The sequence below is a fragment of the Crocuta crocuta genome, unplaced genomic scaffold (assembly GCF_008692635.1).
Source record: "Crocuta crocuta isolate KB4526 unplaced genomic scaffold, BGI_CrCroc_1.0 scaffold167, whole genome shotgun sequence".
NCBI lineage: Eukaryota > Metazoa > Chordata > Mammalia > Carnivora > Hyaenidae > Crocuta > Crocuta crocuta.
The window spans coordinates 3,936,388-3,956,098 of NW_027532406.1; the positions used below are offsets into that span (position 1 = coordinate 3,936,388).

The window sequence follows — 19,711 nt, forward strand, 5'->3', positions numbered from 1 at the left end:
TCTCTTAGCTTTCCAGGTTTTTCCATATCCTGGTGTAAAAACCTATTAAATTTGGGGTGCCCGGGTGGCTCTGTTGGTTGAGCATTCAACTCCTGATTTTGGCTCAGGTCATAATCCCAGGGTCATGGGATTAAGCCCCAAGTTGGGCTCTGTGCTGACCAAGAAGCCTGCTTAAGATACTCTTCTCTCTCTCCCTCTGCTCCTCTCCCCAGCTTGTGTGCACACACTCGTTCTCTAAAATAAAAAACAAACAAAAAAGCCCCAACCTACTAAGTTCATACAGTTCTATAAAGACAAATATCCCTGGGATAAAGGAAATCTATCACATGCTTAGGAGAAATGTTTTTAGATTCCTTCCTTATAAAAAGTAATTTGACCTCTTCCCGGTATCCCAAAGCCCTGAGACTTTGAAAGGACAAAGAAACCAATTTGGAACTCTTTCAAAGGATTTATTTGCTACGGAATTGCTTGAGCCCACCAACAAGATGAACTCAGGATTTCTCTGTTTAAAAGGATTTTGCTCACGGATTCATTTTTACAAGTGCTTCAACATTCAAAAAGTAATTCTTTTTGCCAGCATTTGGCATGTCTAGAAGAGGTTAGAAAAAGTTAGAATCTATAGAATTAGATGTCTAAAAATAGAAAAACCCCCGAACATTTTAAAATTCCTCATTTGGACAGGTCCTGAGTTGAAATCACATTCATCTGCAAGAAGAACTGTTTTAGGTCAGAAATGCTGTGTTGTGTAACTCCAGATCCTGATCTTGGATTTGACCGATGAGGATTCCAGGCACTGCATGAATGACAGGAGAGACGTCATTCAGTTGGCCAATTCTGGCAGGCGTCCTACCTGGCTTGTGACGTTTTATAAATATCTCTTAAACCCAAACCTTCAGGTTCTCTGATGCCGATTGTCTTATTCTGATTCTCAATTACTTTTTTAAAACAAATAAACAAAAATTTTCCCTGCGAGATCACACATTTAAGTATTTGTTGCTTGTGGACAGATACAGAAAAACCAAGCATGGATGTGAATTAACAATTCAGCGATGGAGCTGTGAATCTCTGGATGGCCGTGTAAGCTGCAAGAAAAGTCCCTCGCTGGCCCTACACTTGCTGTGCACCAGAGGCGGCCTTCCGGGCAAGGTCAACCTGAAGAGGGAGTGAACCCCAGCAGCTGCTCGATGGGTTTAAACCGCCACTCATCTGCCTCCAGCTCTTCGACCAAACCAGCTAATTTTTCCATCCGAGCAACTTGCTGATCTGTAAGAGTCAGGGAGGCAATATATAACACAACATATCTCCCACCAGACAGTCACCACCCACCGACATGATGACTGGTTTAAAAATAATTTCTAGGGGCGCCTGGGTGGCTTAGTCGGTTAAGCGTCCAACTTTCGCTTAGGTCATGATCTTGCGGTTCGTGGGTTCGAGCCCCGCGTCGGGCTCTGTGCTGACTGCCAGCTCAGAGCCTGGAGCCTATTTCAGAGTCTGTGTCTCCCTCTCTCTCTGACCCTCCCCTGCTCACGCTGTCTCTCTCTCTCTCTCCTAGAAATAAAATATTAAAAAAAAAATTAAAATAAAAATAATTTCTAGAAGGGTTTTTTCCCTTAATATTCAAGTGTTGAGGTCTTATTCTTTGTTGGTCAGAAGACTTAATCTAAACACACACACACACACACACACACACACACACACACACACACACACAGAAAACCAAGGGGTATGTACCCTCCATGCCATAGCAATTTGTGTACTAAAATCCTAGAAATCCAGGCAATTGCAGCTTTTCTTCCTACATTATGCCTTGAATGGAGAAATGGTCCGGTGGGGGAACACAGTTCCCTGAGGCATAAATGAAGGCCGCAGAAAAGGTGCACCAGGAACTTAGAGTCCAGGCTCCCCAGCGTCCAGACAGACAATACGGTATCATGTAAATACTTGAAGATGAAGATGATGATTGTAAGCAGTGGAGAACAATAAAAGGTTTCAGAAAGGAGAAGGGAAAGCAACACAAGAAGGGCAGGAAGCAGAGTCTCCTCTAGAAAACTAACACCTCTGACTTCAGCTTTGCGCCTCACTGTGGACATGATGTCTGGCTTAAGACTGTAGAATGTTGTTCTCACTTCGGCAGCACGTATACTAAAAGACCACAGAATGTTGTTGTCTGCAGGTAATTCAGAAAGTTCACTTAAATAGCCTTGCTGAATTTCAGGAGTTTTTATCATAAAGCACACTGACCCTTCTGAATCTCCTCTCCCATCCCCCCCCCCGCCCCANAATATTAAAAAAAAAAAAAAAAGAAAGAAAGAAAATGTGACTTTTAGAAGCAGAAACCATTTGGGGAAGGTGTCATATTGCAAAAATCCTAAAACAAATGGAGGGAGAGGACACAGCTGTCTTTTTTAAGGTGGCAGTTCATGTCAGCACTACTAGGTGTCAAGCACTCACCCATCAGTCACAAGCTGGTGTGTCAGTCGGCCATTAAGTGACAATGAGACAGGACTAACACATTCTGGCTTCGTGCTGAGTTTCACACAAGGCTGACCTGGTTTCAGAAGTCATGGATGTAGAAATAAAAGGAAACCTCATTTCAAATAGAGTCAGGAGGCCAGAAGGGGGAGCTCTCAAGACCTAACACTCAGGGTCAATTGCAGACTCCAACAGGTAGAGGCAAATCTTGCTTTCCCAGCAGGAAGAAGGAAGCCTATTATTTTGCCAACCCAGCAGGATGAAGAAAGGTTTTCCTCCTTGCCAGGCAACAGCCTAGCCAAGGAGAAACTGTCACAGCTCAGCCAATGAAAAGCCATTACACTTCACAAATGCCTAGTTTGTGCCAATGGACTTTTTATTTATTTTTTTAATGTTTTTATTTATTTTTGATAGACAGAGACAGTGTGAGCAGGGGAGGGTCAGAGAGAAAGAGAGAGAGAGAGATACAGAATCTGAAGCAGGCTCCAGGCTCTGAGCTAGCTGTCTGCACAGAGCCCGAAGAGACGCTTGAACTCATGAACTGCAAGATCATCACCTGAGCCGAAGCTGGACGCTCAACCAACTGAGCCACCCAGGCGCCCCAAGGACTTTTTGTTTATAACAGTCTCTCCCAACTCCCCCCTTGCCTCTCCTATGTTCTCTGGACTTGCCTATGGTTTTGCTGCAGCTTACTTGTCCCCAGTTACAATTCTCTGCTATTCTTGAATAAACCCATTTTTTGCTGGTAAAATAATGGAACAGTTTTATTTTTAAGATTAACTGGGTGAATGGGTGCCTGGCTGGCTCCATTGGTAGCATATGCGACTCTTGATCTTGGGGTCCTGAGTTCAAGCCCCAGGTTGGGCCTAGAGCTTACTGAAAAAATAAAAAAAAAAGAAAAGATTAAAATGGTGAACAATAAAACCATAGATATTGTATCCAAACGGCATGAATATACAAACAAGAGGGTTTCTGTCCAACATTATATTCAAAATTCATGTAAAAAAGAAATGAAAATGTAATTGCTTTCATACAGAATTATGTATTAATGTATGCATTAACATTACATATTATTTCAAAATATTATTTCATAAAGTGTTACAAACTTTAGGAAGAGAGCTACATTCTTTAAAATTTTTTGTAATGTTTTTTATTTATTTCTGAGAGAGAGAGACAGCGTGAGCAGAGGAGGGTCAGAGAGAGAGGGACACACAGAATCTGAAACAGGCTCCAGGCTCTGAGCTAGCTGTCAGCTCAGAGCCTGTCATGGGGCTCGAACCCACGAACCGTGAGATCATGACCTAAGCTGAAGTCAGGTGCTTAACCGACTGAGCCACCTAGGTGCCCAAAGAGCTACATTCTTTAAATTCAACCTCTTTTCTACATTTTGAACTATATGGTGTATAATATCCAATCCCTTCCTCCCACCCCATTCTTCTGGCAGAATGAAAGTCATTTGTGGGCAGATAATCTAAACTGAGCAAAAAAAAATTTATTTTCAGTTAACTAAATTTTATATTGACTGTCCAGTTTATTATGTAATATGCCAGTGTTCATTATCCTATTCATACCCTCACTTAAAGAGTCAAATTATAACTCTTTTATTTTAGAAAGAGCAAAGCATAGAGAATTAAGAGTCCACTTCTCGGGTAGTTTGATCCTAAACTTTAGGATCTCACTTCACGCAAGGCAGTGGAGATTATAGGCTATAAAGATCAGGCCAAGATGTATTTGGAAGCTCCTGGAAGTGCTACCTCACACTTACATTTAATCGCAGGTGCTATTAAGATAAAATGCTTAAGTTACAAAATTTGCATATTTCCCTTCGCAATGAACTTCAAAGCAAAAAGATGTAAGCTAATCTTTTAGAAAGGCACCTGCATATCACTTTACTACACTGTCGTTGATTTGCAGCTCTGTATTAACCACAAAGTCCACTGCTTCTTAGCCACATCCTATTAGATGTGATATCTGTGCCAATCTTAAGCCTGGAATTTCTCTAGAGAGGAGTTAGCCTGGGGCGATCCATCTTCTATTCAGAAATTGTAATCAAACCCTTTGTAACACACCGAGCAGCAATACATCAGCTTTCCTCTTAAGGGACAAGCAAAGGTTGTAAGTAGTGAAAAGTTCAGTAAATTGCCCAAATCTAACACCATGCCAACTCCAATAAATAGGAGGCTATCAAATTCATTTAAAAGAGTATTACCTCACAGCAGGAAATTAGACCATGCCAGGTAATTTGTACTTCAGTAGCCTACAATGTCACTAAACTTCAGTTACTTCTGGGCTGAAAGGCAGTATCTAATTTGCTCACTAAACTGGGTGAGGACAATCTTAGCCAAGGGCAGGACGAATGCCAAAAACTGCTGTATAGATCTTCTTTGGTTTATGATGGGGTTACATCCTGATAAACCCATCCTAAGCTAAGAATATCAAGTTGAAAATCCATTTTTTAAAAGATTTTATTTTTGGGGTGCCTGCATGGCTGTCGGTTAAGCATCCGACTTTAGCTCAGGTCATGATCTCACAGTTCGTGGGTTCGAGCCCCGCATTGGGCTCTGTGCTGACAGCTCAGAGCCTGGAGCCTTTTTCAGATTCTGTGTCTCCCTCTCTCTCTGACCCTCCCCTGCTCATGCTGTCTCTCTCTCTCAGAAATAAGTAAAACATTAAAAAAAAAGTTTTTATTTTTATTTTCAACTTTATTATTGATATTTGAGAGAGAAAGAGAGCTAGAGCAGGGTAGGGGCAGATAGAGAGGGAGACAGAGGATCCAAAGTGAGCTGTGTGCTGACAGCAGGGAGCCTGACGCGGGGCTCGAACTCACAAACTGTGAGATCATGACCTGAGCCAAAGTTGGCAACTCAACTGACTAAGCCGCGTAGGCGCCCCAAGATTTTATTTTTTTTAAGTAATCTCTACACCCAGTGTGGGGCTCAAACGCACAACCCTGAGACCAAGAGTCACACGCTTCACAAGACTGACCAGGCAAGCACCCCCAAAAATCATTTAATACACCTCATCTACTGAACATCATAACTTAGCCTAGCCTACCTTAAATGTGCTTGGAACACTTCAATTAGCCTACAGTTGGGCAAAATCATCTAACACAAAGCCTATTTATAATAAAGTGTTAAATATCTTATGTAAATTATTGACTACTGTACTGAAAGTGAAAACCAGAAATGGTTGTATGGGTACAGAATGGCATTATCGGTTGTCTATCCTGGTGACTTTGTCGCTGAGAACTGTGGCTCCCAGCCCCTGCCCAGCATCCCGAGAGAGTGTTAGACCAAATATCGCTAGTCCAGGAGTAGATCAAAATTCAATACTCGGAGTATGCTCTCTATTAAACGCATATGGCTTTTGCACCATAGTAAAGTAAAAAAAAGTCCTAGTTTGAAATATCAGTAAGTTGGGGACCATGCATATGTTGATTATCTGAGGTGTCTGTTACAGAATGGATGCGTGAAAAAGTTGATTCATAAGGTTTAGTACATTATTTTGGTTTATTATCCTTATACTTAGGAAGATGCAAAATCAACTTGGCCCTGTTATAAACAGTACTCAATCTTGGCTCCTGATTGCCTTTCTTCCTTCTCTGAAAAGGCAACTTTTCCTACTCTATTTTCATATTCAATTAAACTACTGTAAGAAAGCTGGTCAGTTACATGTGTATTAGATTAGTTGCATAATAGTATCACCTACAAACATGGTAGAAGATGCTTCCAAATCCAACATCCTTGTTAGCTTTCATTTGGGAGTACTCTTTTTTCAATTTAACATTCCTGATTTGACCAGAATAGTTCAGGAATTACCATCTCTAATTTTTCACGGTTTGTCTTCAAGTGTAAGTAGCTTTAAAATATAGCTAAAACTTTAAACCTAAGAAAAGGAATCAAAACTGTGCCCTCTGAATTTAAAGCTAATACAAATTCATTCTACAACAGAAAGCCAACACATTCTTCCATGAAGCACACTCGGATGGAATAAACATGGACAGAGCTGAAACCTGTTAGAACATCAGCATTCAGACTAATCTCAGTAGCCTTTCTTCTTTAATGTTTCCAAGTAATCTGGTGTATACTGATACAGAACGCTTATAGCTTTGAGAATAAGGAGGTACCTCCTGTATTGAATTCCTCCTATAGCTAGAATTTAAATGACTTTAATCTTAGAGTCCGATGTTAAACACCGATTCCTCTTCTGCTGCTATAAAACTCATTAAGCAATTAAAGTGCCTCCAACTTTTGATTTTTGTAGGCAACTTCCTTAATACCAGGTGTCTGCTGCATATAGTTGAAGTCATAATGTATTTCTAGTGCCACATATGGTAAACAAGGCCCCAATTGTTCACTACGTCCAGACTCAGTGATACCAACTTGAGTATTCTATTAACACAAGTGAAGAAAACAAAAAGGCAAAGACAGAAGTACGTCTGCTGCAGATGTATCACTATAACTACACTAACCTGGCTGTCTACTTCACTAATCGTGATTTCAACAAATTCTAGAGAGCCTTATGGTCCCAGTCTTCTCATGATTCTTCTGTTTTGGTTTAAGCCACAATTCTTTTTACCTGACATAAGTGAATAAAGTTCACCCTAAAAAGCTGACGCCTAACTATAGTTTGTACCTTTCTCAGAGATTTCCAGATTGGTTTTTAAATATACTTACCAAGATTTGCAATTTAAAGCAAAAAAGATCAATATATAACTAAGCACAAAAGTGCTATAATCAGGTAGATTTTGAAACCATAGTATGTTCTTTGCTGACTTTTTTCAAAGTATCACAAACAGTTTAATAGTTATGGATCATTCTTTCGTAAGAAGTTAGTCAAAAGGCAGACTCCTATACTGCACCCTAGACTAATTCAGAATCTCTAAGATGGGCCAGAAATGTGCATTTTAAATAAGCCCTTCCGGTGATTTTATGCTCCCTATTAAGAATTTATTGGTCTAGCTCCTAAAGTGACATGTATCCATCGAATTTTGGGGATCAATGCAGTTTCGTGCTTACAGCTTATGCTCTGATCTCAGCCAGCCAGTTTGCAAATGTGTGCTGAGTAAGATGGTGGATGATCTGAAGCAAATCCAGCTCTAGCGCTAGAAAAACCACACAGCACTGTCCTGCAATGGCCAGGAGAGTCCTCTTCATATATAAGAGGACTGTATTAGTTTTCCTCTTAGAACCTATCTGATGAGGTTAATCTATCTGATTAATTACATTGGAAAAAACACATCAAACCTACTCATCATAGGGAGGCAGACTGGTGCCAGGGAAAAGCAAACTGGAGCAGGAGGTCAAGAGAATTCCTGGTTCTAGTGCTGAACTTGCCTTTAACATGGTCAAATCACTTTAACTGTTCTGGGTCTAAATAAGTCTAGATGACTTCCTTGATCAACAAAATCTTTTTCAGCTCCAAAACTTTGATTCTGGAGAAGGATGTGTGTTTTGAACATAACATTTTGAAATGGGGACAAGAGATGAAATGTGAAGCTGAAATCAGTGCACACTTGTCTCTAATCCACTTAATAGCTTCTTTACAATTAATATTCATTGCAGGTCAGAATCCAATTATTCAGCAAAAAGCAGCATGAGATCACCTTCTAACATCTCTCCAGCTCCTTTAGGGTAGGTGAAAAGGGCTTTCCGTGGTGGGGCAAGGTCTGAGACACTGAAACCAGATCCTGTGACAGAACTTCCACTGACCCCACCAGCTGAGGAGGATGATGAAGAGGCAGCCATTTCCTCTCTAGCAGAATTCTCACTTCACTACAGAGAAAGAAAAACAGCAATTGGCAAGTTTATGGAAGTGAGATTGACGACATTTCATTCTAGGTGCCATAAAAGCCAGCATACAGTTTAGTATTAGCTCCCCTTTTTTCTATCCTTTCTACTTCTGCAATCTTTTACTAATGCCTCAGGCCAAAATCTCAGGATTTTTAGTGAAAATATGTTTATTCTGTTTTTCTACTTAAAACACTACTTCCTACCATTAGCAAACTGTTTATATCGCTTGGAATTGACTGTGAGTGATTTATGGGTTATGGAGGGGTGATATGGCAGTGCCAAGATAGCAATTTGACTGAGGAAATAAATTATACGAGGATAAAACAACAAGCCTCATAGGACAGTTTGTCTTGGCTACATCCTGACCAAGCCACACCAAAAAATTCACTTATAAAATTTTCCAAATAAAATTCCAGAATAACACTGTGTTCTGTTCTCAAGGAAAGGGAATTGGTTAGGAAATACATATTTGCCCTTTCATTAAAAATGTTTTAAAAACTTTTTCATCCAAATGTAATACCCAAATTGGTCACTTGGTGGCATCCCCAAACCAGAACAAAGTAGCTCACGAAATAGCTGAATTCACCATCTATGATGAATACAGCAGCTGTGTTTAAACCCTATGTCATATCAAAAAAATCAGAAAGCCTACATGTAAATGAGAAAATCTGTACTGAATACACGATTCCTTACAGAAGTTCAAAACAAAAATACTACTTTTGCCACTGAAGCTTATATTACTTGTTTACTTAAGATTCTAAAACAATGTATGTTTTCTAAAAAGAATGGTGAGCATTGTGTCAGAATTTTCTGCCATGATGGAGATGTTCTAATATTCTATTTCTGTGCTGTGAAATATGATAGCCATCAACCTTCTGTGGCTATTAAAATAGTGTGACTGAAGAAATGTATTTTAATTTAATTAAAAAAAATTTTAAGTAATCTCTACACCAAATGTGGGGCTTGAACTCACAACCGCAACATCAAGAGTCACATGCTCCACTGACAGAACCAGCTGGGCACCCCTGAAAAACTATTTTAAAATTTTATTTAGGGGCGCCTGGGTGGCTCAGTTGGTTAAGCATCCGACTTCGGCTCAGGTCATGATCTCATGGTTTGTGGATTCAAGCCCCGCATTGGGTTCTGTGCTGGCAGCTCAGAGCCTGGAGCCTGTTTCAGATTCTGTGCCTCCCTCTCTCTCTGCCCCTCCCCCGCTCATACTCTGTGTGTCTCTCTGTCTCAAAAATAAATAATTAAAAAAATAAAATTTTATTAAATATTAATTGAAATTTAAATAGTCACATGTGGCTAGTGATTACTGTACTGGATAGCACAGCTTTAGTATTTAGACTAAAAAATGACTTTATACTGAATTGTATGCTTTAAAATGGCTAATGGTTAATTTTATGTGAATTTTACCTCAATTTAAAAAAAATGACTTTAAAAGGATTTTAAAAATGAATTTCTCTCTTTAATGGCCCAGGATTTTAGCTGATTTTTTCTTTTTTTTGCTAGTTGCAAAATAAAAACATGTTACAAAAGTCAGAACTTATTTTTGAAAAAATAGAAAAAATGAGAAAATACTATGCTGGTATAAATCCCATATACATACACAATCCAGTTTCCTAGCAAGAAAAATGATATACTGTGCATTTCTGAAATGCTGGTGTTCTGTTTCCTTAATTTTGTGATGATGATTTTAAGGCTGTTAGGGAAGCAGAGTTTAGTTTCTGATTTCATCATATGCCCATAACTAATACTGATTAAAACTGAAGGGAGTTATGGGAACAGTAAGGCAACTGGTATAATTAGAATGTTGGCCTATTTAACAATACAAATTGATTAAGGACATTGTCAATCTTGCTATTAGATCACCTTTTCTTTTTTCTCTGACCTCTATAACTTTCCAAATCATATTCATAGAGCCAACAACATTTCAAGTTGGATTCATATCCAGTCCTTTGGGTAACACTAGCTTAAAATATAACTCGACAGGTTCTTAAATGCTCTTTTACACAGAACTTAAGTAGTAATGGACCTGGTCTAAATTTCTAAGTGGATTCTTGTTGGGATTCAAATAAAGTATACAGATAATTTAGCCATCTTTTGGAGAGGTACTCAGTCTCAATTCCCATCAGTTCAGAGCAGAACCTACTGTGAAGTGTTTATATACCTTACCTAAGACTTAAAACTCCAACTTTTTTTTCCTGCACCTTGATAAATGCTCTATTCAGTTGCAAATGCAAGGGATACTTTATATTTTGAAATCAGTGGCTCAGCAGAGCTCCTTAGGGACTGCCAGAGTGAGGACAGCTTCAAAGGCTAGACACAGTGTGACTTCTAAGCTGAGGATAATCAAAGGAATTCCCTTTCATCCCATTTTCTTTCAAACTCAGAACCACTATCATTCAATACACAAAACAGCTAAGGTTGAAAACTGGAGTGCATAATTAGCACAAAGCTACCTTTACATAGGTAAGCAGTTTTCTGCAGAGATAGAATAATACACCTAAGTAATTTCTAGCTTTAAAGATTCAGGTTGAATTTTGCATGCTATCAGCAGATGGTAAAGAGGAGTTCAAGTGAAACTAATAATATATCCTGTTTTGTAATTGCTTTATGAAGGCAGGCATTCTGATCATCAGAACCAAACATAATGCTTGGCTTATATTAAGCAGCTGTTGATTTAAATGCATGTTTGCTAAATGAATTAAACATTTCACAGGAACCACAAGATTCCTTAAAGGTCATCTAATCCAATTCCCTCATTTTATAGATGACTAAACAAAACCAAACTATAGAAATGTTAGCTTATATGCTGTGACATTTTTCAAGCAATGGCTCTGTGGGCATATCACGTGCCATGTGAAAGCTACTAAGAGGACAGACTCTGAAGCCTCTCGGCCTAGGTTCACGTCCTGGTTTTGCTATTTAATTCGCTGTTACAGCTCCGGACAAATCACTTAACCTTTGTGTTCCTCAGTCACCTCATGTCTGAAATGTGGATAAGAGTAGTACTACCCTCAGAAAGGTGTCACAAAGGTTAATATTTAACTAAAGCATTTAGAATAGTTTCAGGCATAGCAAACACTTAATATTAGCTATCCAAAATTAGTAATGGATATTTACTCTTGAATCTTTTTTTCCCCTTTGCAGATCTCAGTTTTTCATTCATAGTTATGTCCCAACACATTTACCATGGGAAAAGTTTTAATTCTCTCCATTTGACAGTCAGCCAGCTACTAGAGGGGAAAGGGTCTGTTCAGCAAGAGGGAAAATGTCCTCCTCCATTAACCCACTTCATACTTCCATTTGAAGGTTCATGAGTTTAGGAAGAATTCTGTGATCTAGGAAAGGGGGAGCAAGTTGTCTTTCCACCTTCAAGGTCTAGCAACAGAACCTGGATCACATCGTTTCCTGAATGAATAACGAACAATGATAGAACACTGGGCTGGTGGCTCAGCAAAGGCTACATGCATGGGAAAGACAAGTGGGGTGACATGAGAGTTGGTCCACTACCGGTTTATTTTTCTTCGTCTTTCTGCAGACCTACAGCATTAACACAACGCCCTCCCACACTAGGCTGCCAGGCCCAAGGTAGGTTCTCAGCAAAATTCTGTTTAATGAGTAGATGAAGTAATCTAATGTGGGGTTTAACCTTATAAAGGACTGAGTCTATTGGCAGTAGAGATACCCACAGGAGCGCAATGTTATTTTGGGGGACACGGCATAGCTATGTCCACAATGATAGAATGATCAAACATTTACTTTATCTACGACAGGGATGACCTCGTATAAATAAACTTTACTTCCTATCAGATATATGCCTACTTTTTAAAAAAGAAGCCTCCTTTTATAAGAAGTCTCCTGATGACAGACGCTGAAGGAAGGACACTGGTACAATGGCAAATTATTACAAGCAGTCACTAAATTCCATCATCAACAAATCTTTCCATCGGGTTCCCCTCAAAACAGCTGGACTACCACCGAAATGGATGCTGCAGCTAAAACTAGGTCGGGTGGAGAGAAAAGGGCTAGAAAGGGGAGAGGTCAGAACGCTGGCCGTTTCCCCACTAACTCCCAGGCACACTACCTCCTCCTTCTCCGCTCGGTCCCAAGGGGGCGACGCCACCGGCGCCGCCCCATTGCGCAGGCGCCGCCCTTCGGCCCGCATGCGCACCTAGTGCGGCGCGGCCTGAGGCAATTTCCTTACGCTTCCTCTGCAGCAGGCTCCAGTTTCTCCTCCTATCTTCTCCATTTTAATAGTCCCTGCAGGTAGGCTCCCAGGGGTCAGCTCCCTGCCACTTGAGCCCTCGAACACTTACCTCAGAGGATTTGGCACTTTCCCCTACAGCCCCGCCCCCAGGGCCANGCGTGGCCAGGGCGGAGAGAAGCTGTGGACGCGCTCTGGGAGAGGACTTCCGGTTCCTTCGCTTTCCCCCGGCGTTAGCGCGGTTTGTCTGCAGCTCCTGGAGTTCTTTTCTCTTCAGTCGATTTGGTGTACTCGCTTTTTTTTGCTCGCTTTTATGATTCGGGGCGTTAGCTTCCCCCACATTTCAGGCCTTCTGCTGTCTTCTCTCCAGACTACCACGAAGCAGGGTTAAATTGTTTATCCCCCCCCCTTCTTTCAGAGCATTCTTGTAGACTGGCCAGTGCCGAATGGGAAAGGCAGATGAAGTTTGCTGTCTTTGAGTCACTTCGCTCTCACTCCAGAGCTCATGGTCTCAGGGCCCGGCCTAAACATTAAACTACCTTTGTCAAGGGCCTTTATTTATTTTGTGAGGTCCTGGGGGAATAGGGCACTACGATGTAATGTCATTAAACTGTTGCTAATTATGCCTGTCTTCAAGTCTGTTTACCTTCTATGCTATTTCTCGCAACGCGAAATCTCTCCTTGGTTCTGGAAGCAAATTACCCATTAAAGTGACTTACTTGCTGAGGACTGGATTGAACTTTAGTATATTTAGTAAGGATTGGTTGGGTTTGTTGGAGGATCTCTCTAATTTTGGGCTTCAAGACTACGTAACATACGTGGTAGGAACATGCATTGAACTTAACCACAGCTAGCCCATAAGGAACCTTTACTTTCTTAATTCTTGATTTATTAAGTGGTGACTAGAAGCTTCGCTTCTCAGAGAGTGATGTACAGTTTTTGGGTAGTGGCCTGTAGAAAATGGATTCCTCTGCTCAGCAATGTGTTGGTTTGAAGAACCATGTTGGTTAAGTCTTATTTTAACTGTTTTGATGGGCAACTGGATCTAATGTTGAGGTTTATGATTCTGGCATCTGTAAAAGTATTAGAGGTTCCCCCCCCAAAGATAAGTGTACTACACATTCCTAATCCTCTTAATTATCATGCTGGATAAAAAGGGTGACACATTTAGTAAATGGTTAGATAAACAGAAGGTCGTTTCTTACTCCCTTTAGGTTAAAGTAATAAATACACTTATATTCTTACAAAGTCATGGATAGCCTGTATATAGAGGGCTGAATACTTTTTTTGTTGTTTATTTATTTTGAGAGAGAGTGTGTGCGCGTGTGTACACACACGTGCATGGAGTAGGGGTGGAGAGAGAGAGAGAGAGAGAGAGAGAATCCCAAGTTTGCTCCTGAAAGTGTGGATAAGGGGCTTGAACCCATGAACTTTGAGATCATGACCTGAGCCGAAATCAAGAGTTGATGCCCAAACGATTGAGCCACCCAGGACCTCCAGGCTGAGTACCTTTTAATTACCTTTTCTTGGAGTGCTGAAATAGTTTACAAATTACTGTTTAGAGTCACCTGGGCACCTGGCTGGCTCAGTCCATGGAGCATGCGACTTAATCTCAGGGTTGTGAGTTTGAGCCTCATGTTGGGTGTAGAGATTACTTAAAAGTAAAATCTTTAAAAACAAATTACTGTTGAGAGTGATCCAGAAATGGAATACTATTGTGGGAATGTAGCAACTTCCTTAAAACAGCTTGCAGATAGGGGAAATCTAATGGAAATAGGGCTACTTTTGCTTAGTATGTACTTTGAACAGATGTCCAGTTGCATAATGATCGATATAATAGAGAGAGGGGTTTTATTTCTGATTAAAACAAGGAAGGTGATCATTTATTTTTCAGGATTTCACTAGAACACTATTGGGAGAAAGTATCATGGAAGTTCTGCGCCCACAGCTTGTAAGGATTGGTGGACGGATTTACAGAAAAAATCCCATCCAAGAACAGACTTATCAACATGAAGAAGAAGATGAAGACTTCTATCAAGGTAATCCTAGTTGCTCTTGGGTCAGGTTAGTACAGTGGTCTCTGCATTGTGGAAGCAGTGCTTTGTTTTGTTTCAAAGTGTTCTCTGAGCACTGAAATTTGACATGTTTGGCCTCTACCTAGCTCTGTTTCTGTGGATGTCTGAAGGAACTGGAAAGTTTAATTTTGATGAGACATTCTCAGTCCATAAATCAAGTTTCATCTCTGTGCAGAGACATAAATGTAATAAAGGATAATTTTAGTAAACTTTTAACAGTAGCCACTAATATTCTTTGACAAAATAAATTTCTTTTATCTGTAAAATTGTGAAGTAGTATATTTAAATTGTTGAAGTAATAGAAATATGTATTTTATCTGGCACCCCAAAATGTTAGCTGTTATGACTGTTATGTTGTGATTTTTCTTCTCTTTGTAATCATATAGGCAGTTCCAAATATATAACTAACAACTTTATTATTATGTAGGGATGATTTTAAGTAGTAAACTAAACAGTTGAGATGGATTATGAATATATATATATATATATTTTTAAACTTACTTAATTATTTTGAGACAAAGGGAGGGAGAGAATTCCTCAGTGCAGAGCGCAGTGCAGGGCTCGAACTCACAAACTGATATCATGACCTGAGCTGAAATCAAGAATTGGATCCTTAACCAGCTGAGTCACCCAGGCACCCTGATTATCAATACTTCTAAGCCAATTAACTTGGGCTTGGGTTTAATGCATAAATAGGTCCTTTCAGGGTCTCTGCTTCCTTTTCTTTGGGTTTATAAACTTTTTCATCAGGCCTTAACCTTGGGGGTTAGTCTTCCCTCTGGTTTTCCCATTGTTTCCGTTTAGCCTTGGGGACTTGGCCTTATTTATTTGACCCTCCTTTCTCTTTGGCTGGCCTAAGGGAGTAAGTTCTCTTGGTATCACTGCTATCTCATTCACTGAAGTAATTTAGTTTTAATACTAAAAACTGCTTCCTTGGGCATTGTAAGAGGATACTTTGTTATTTGAATTACATCTCTGTAAAAAATAGTAAAAAAAAATTATTGTGTCTTTCTGGGAGAAAACAGTTCAATAGTGGTATGTGTATACTATTTTTCAAGAGTTCTAAGACTGGAAGATTTAACACAGACATGTGTTTTTTATTTTTCTTCTAAGAGCAGATCAGGAGAAATGTCAGCAGTGGTCTGCAGTATACAGTGTTGGGCTATTCTTTGTGCATGTGTATTCTTTTAAACCTTGAGAGTGGTTGGCAGGTGGGGAGGAGACTGTTGTCCACAGAGCAGCAGCCGTGAGCGAGGTGTTATGGTTTCTCTGCAGGCTTCATGGAGTGTGCAGAAGAGCCCTGTGATGCCTACGAGGTGGTGCAGACCCAGCAAGGTTTCCGGTGTACCGTGAAGGCCCCCAGCCTGCTGTACAAGTGAGTGAGGCCCCCAGCTTCACGGGACACACTTCCAGGAAATTCAGCAGGAAGATGACTCTTTTCTACACTTTTCTGCAGTGCTTGATTACTAAAAACAGTTTAGTGTTTTATGTGCTAGGATTTCTAAGGACTGATAATGGATCAGTTTCATCAATTCCAATGTATCACCAAGTCCTGATGATTTTTGCCTCTTAAATTTGTCTTTTGAATCTACCACTTGTCTCTTTCTTTACTGCCACCCTGCTGCATCTTCTATGGATTACTTCGAATAGCCTACTTAATAGGCACCTAATTATTGTTCTCCTCCCAATCAGTTGTTGACATTAAGGGTAGAGTCATCTTTCTAAAAGATGGAAAGGAAAATGTGATTATTTTATTACCTCTACTTAATTAAATCTGTCAACATCTACCAATGAAGATGGAATTCTCTTCCAGTAGAGTGATGGCCAAACTCTTGACCATGACTTAGCCAGCCCTGCATTTTTCAGTCACAACTCACGCCACTCTTTTTCTGGTTTTGCACTGAAGCCTGCCTAGTTTTCTTCAGTTCCTGAAGTGTGCTGTAGCTTGTTCCTGCCTTAGAGCTTTGGCATATGCTGTTCCCTTTGCTTTATAAGTTCTCTTTCTTACCTAGTTATATTGTTAAATTCTTTCTAGGGAACCTTGCTTTGACATCATCATCCCCATCAACCACATTGATTACTCTATTTTTGTAACCCCATCTACCTTTCCTTTGTAGCATTTTTCAGTCATGTATATTTATTTGCGTACTGTCTGATGTCTTCTTCACAGATGGGAGACTTCTGGAAGGCAGGAATGTGTTCAGTTAATCTCCAGTGTTTGTCAGAGACTGATAAGCTTTCTTCAGGGTCGTCTTTATGAATTTGCTCAGAAACTTTGCGATCACTTCAATCTGTGCTTGCTTACGTGATTGCCCACCTTCTGCCTCCACAGTAAGATGGTTAGCTTATGTGGCTAACTGGCTTCTTTTGGGCTTACACCTCTGGATATAGGCTGGCTTAGAGGGTGTGTAAATTGTTACTGTGTGTTGTACCATGTGAATTAGGTCTGTTCGAGCTCCTCTGTGAAGGAGATCTACAAATAGGGACGCATATGCCTTTAAGCTCCAAGAAGCAAATCATTACATTTTCACCAATGTTGAGAATATTGTGAAACACCTGTTAAGTATGAAATTCTTCTCTTGGAATGTGGCCAGATGGGAAAACCAAATGCTAAACCTGACAGCTCATTTTCCTTTAAGGTTCCAGTGACATTTTCTTCTAAGAAATAAGATTTTAGAAAGTCATGTTTGGTTTCCTGATGAAGTCAATGCAACTGTTTTTCTTAATGTATGTATTTGCCACCACTCAGGTGTGTAAAGATTCCTTAGATGTCTGATTCAAACTTGATGATCTTCTGAATTCTATGTATTCTAAGTATTCATTATGTTCTAGGTGACTTCCATGTTAGATTAGGTATTAGTTCTGCTCAGTTGTAATGAATAGACAATATTTACTAGGAAGATTTCTTTCTTATTAATCACTTCTTTAGGCTTATTTAGATCAAGGAAGAAATTACTTGACCAAATTAATTTATAATCATATCTTTTTTTTTAATATTTTTTTTTTATTCATTTCTAGGAGAGAGAGAGAGAGACAGCGTGAGCAGGGGAGGGTCAGAGAGAGAGGGAGACACAGACTCCGAAATAGGCTCCAGGCTCTGAGCTGGCAGTCAGCACAGAGCCCGACGCGGGGCTCGAACCCACGAACCGCGAGATCATGACCTAAGCGAAAGTCGGACGCTTAACCGACTAAGCCACCCAGGCGCCCCTAATTTATAATCATATCTTAATGGTAGTAGCATCTGTCCATGGACTAGATATAATTCTTTAATTCTCCATGTCAGTTACATGTTAGATAGAATCACCTGGGGAGCTTTTAAAACTCCCTGTACTTGGGTGTACCCCAGACTAATTAAACAGACTCTCTGGGAGCTGAATTCAGGCATCATTAGTTTTTGAAGACCCCCAGGTAATTCCAGGGTGTAGCCAAGATGGAGAACCACTTGATGTGGTAAGAATTTTTACCTTAATTAAGGAGTCACCTTTTCACTGTGTATCTCTTATTGTCGTGAATGTTTTAGACTCCCCACATAAACTTCTTTTGAACCTGGCAGTAGTCCTAACTGGAAAGATGCCATTTTGGATGGCATGGAATGTACTGAGCAATGTACCAGTCACTGGGAAGCCCTTTTATACATGATCACGTTTAAGCCTTACAACAACTTTGTTGTACTTAGGTATTATTCATTCCATTTTTCTAAGTGAGGAAGTCGCCTTAGAGTAGTTAGGTGACTTGCCCAGGATTTGAGTCTAAAACTTCTTTAACCTCAGCCATTTCCTTTCTAAAATGTCTAGGCTATTAATAATAATACTTTGAGCCAGGTATTTTGTGTGTGTGTTTTTAAAAGATTTTATTTTTAATTTTTATTTACTTTTACCTTTTAAATTTAAATTTTAGTTAATATACAATACGATACTGGTTTCAGGAGTAGGATTCAGTGATTCATAACTTACATACAACACCCAGTGCTCCCATCATCCATCTAGCCCAGCTCCCACCCACCTCCCTCCATCAACCCTCAGTTCTCTATCATTAAGAGTCTCTTATGGTTTGTTTCCCTCTCTTTCTCCCTCCTTTCCATGTGTTCATCTGTTTTCTTTCTTAAATTGCACATATGAGTGAAATCATGGTATTTGTCTTTCTCTGACTGACTTTTTTCACTTAGCATAATGCTTTCTAGCTCCATGCACATCACTGCAAATGGCAGGGTTTCATTCTTTTTGATGGCTGAGTACTATTCCATTGTGCATATATACTACATCTTCTTTATTCATCAGTCAATGGACATTTGGGCTTTCTCCATAATTTGGCTATTGTTGATAATGCTGCTATAAACATTGGGGTGCATGTGCCCCTTTGAATGTATTTTTGTATCCTTTTGGTAAATCCCTAATAGCGCAGTTGCTGGATCGTGGGGTAGTTCTATTTTTAGTTTTTTGAGGAACCTGCATACTGTTCTCCAGAGTGGCTACCCCAGTTTGCATTCCCACCAACAGTGCAAGATCCTTAGTTCCCTGTTCTCTACATCCTTGCCAACACCTCTTGTTTCTTGTGTTTTTAATTTTACCCATTCTGACAGGTATGAGGTGATAGCTCATCATCATTTTGATTTGTATTTGCCTGATGATGAGTGATGTTGAGCATCTTCTCATGTGTCTGTTAGCCCTAAAGCTTTTATTTTTAAGTGATGTCTACACCCAACATGAGGCTTGAGCTCATAACCCCGAGATTAAGAGTCGCATGCTCCACCGACTGAGCCAGCCAGGTGCCCTAAGCCAGCTACTCATTGTTAATAGGCTTCTCTGCTAGCCACATGCTGACAAACAGTAGCCTGGTTGAAAGTACCTCTTATTGGGGATCCTAGGTGTCTCATTCAGTTGAGTATCTGACTCTTGATTTTGGTTCATGTCATCATCCCAGGGTTGTGAGATTGAGCTCCGGGTGGGGCCCTGTGCTGAGCATGGAGCTTGCTTAAGATTCTCTCTCCCTCTCCTCTCTCTGCCTCTCCTTCTCCTCTCTCCCTTTCCTTCTCCCCCTCCCTCTGCCCCTTTCCCCTGCCCCCACGAACATACTCTCTCTCTGTCAATAAAAAAAAAAAAAAGTACCCTTATTGATAAGGCCTGGAAAGACAAAAGCCTGACAGAGTTTGGGAAAAAGAA

At 40.2% G+C, this 19,711-nt stretch overlaps 2 protein-coding genes across 8 annotated transcripts in view; one reads left to right on the forward strand and one right to left on the reverse strand.

Moving 5' to 3' along the window:
• Positions 1-428: 428 nt before the first annotated feature.
• ANAPC16 (anaphase promoting complex subunit 16) lies at positions 429-12,642 on the reverse strand. The gene is made up of 5 exons (XM_077778496.1): positions 12,590-12,642; positions 8,078-8,246; positions 6,291-6,293; positions 5,296-5,317; positions 429-1,301 (listed from the first exon to the last, which is right to left on the reverse strand). The coding sequence occupies exons 2-5, from the start codon at positions 8,217-8,219 to the stop codon at positions 1,148-1,150; spliced, it is 321 nt and encodes a 106-aa protein (XP_077634622.1). The 5' UTR covers positions 8,220-8,246; positions 12,590-12,642; the 3' UTR covers positions 429-1,147.
• The window catches only part of ASCC1 (activating signal cointegrator 1 complex subunit 1), a 104,567-nt gene continuing 97,219 nt past the window's right edge, over positions 12,364-19,711 (forward strand). For 3 of the 7 annotated variants that reach the window (XM_077778492.1, XM_077778490.1, XM_077778493.1), the window contains exons 1-3: positions 12,683-12,764; positions 14,372-14,516; positions 15,828-15,927. In XM_077778492.1, coding sequence (XP_077634618.1) covers positions 14,405-14,516; positions 15,828-15,927 — 212 coding nt within the window. In that variant the 5' untranslated portion in view covers positions 12,683-12,764; positions 14,372-14,404. Of the gene's footprint in view, positions 12,540-12,659; positions 12,765-13,242; positions 13,299-14,371; positions 14,517-15,827; positions 15,928-19,711 lie in introns of those variants that run through there. The other 4 variants (XM_077778488.1, XM_077778494.1, XM_077778495.1 and 1 more) reach the window with 4 other exon arrangements.

Coding starts and splice junctions, on each gene's coding strand:
- ANAPC16 (XM_077778496.1), bottom strand. CDS start 8,219: ATGGCTGCCTCTTCATCATCCTCCTCAGCTGGTGGGGTCAGTGGAAGT. Junction 1,302..5,295: donor CATGATCTCACAGTTTGTGA/GTTCGAGCCCCG, acceptor GTCTGGTGGGAG/ATATGTTGTGTTATATATTG.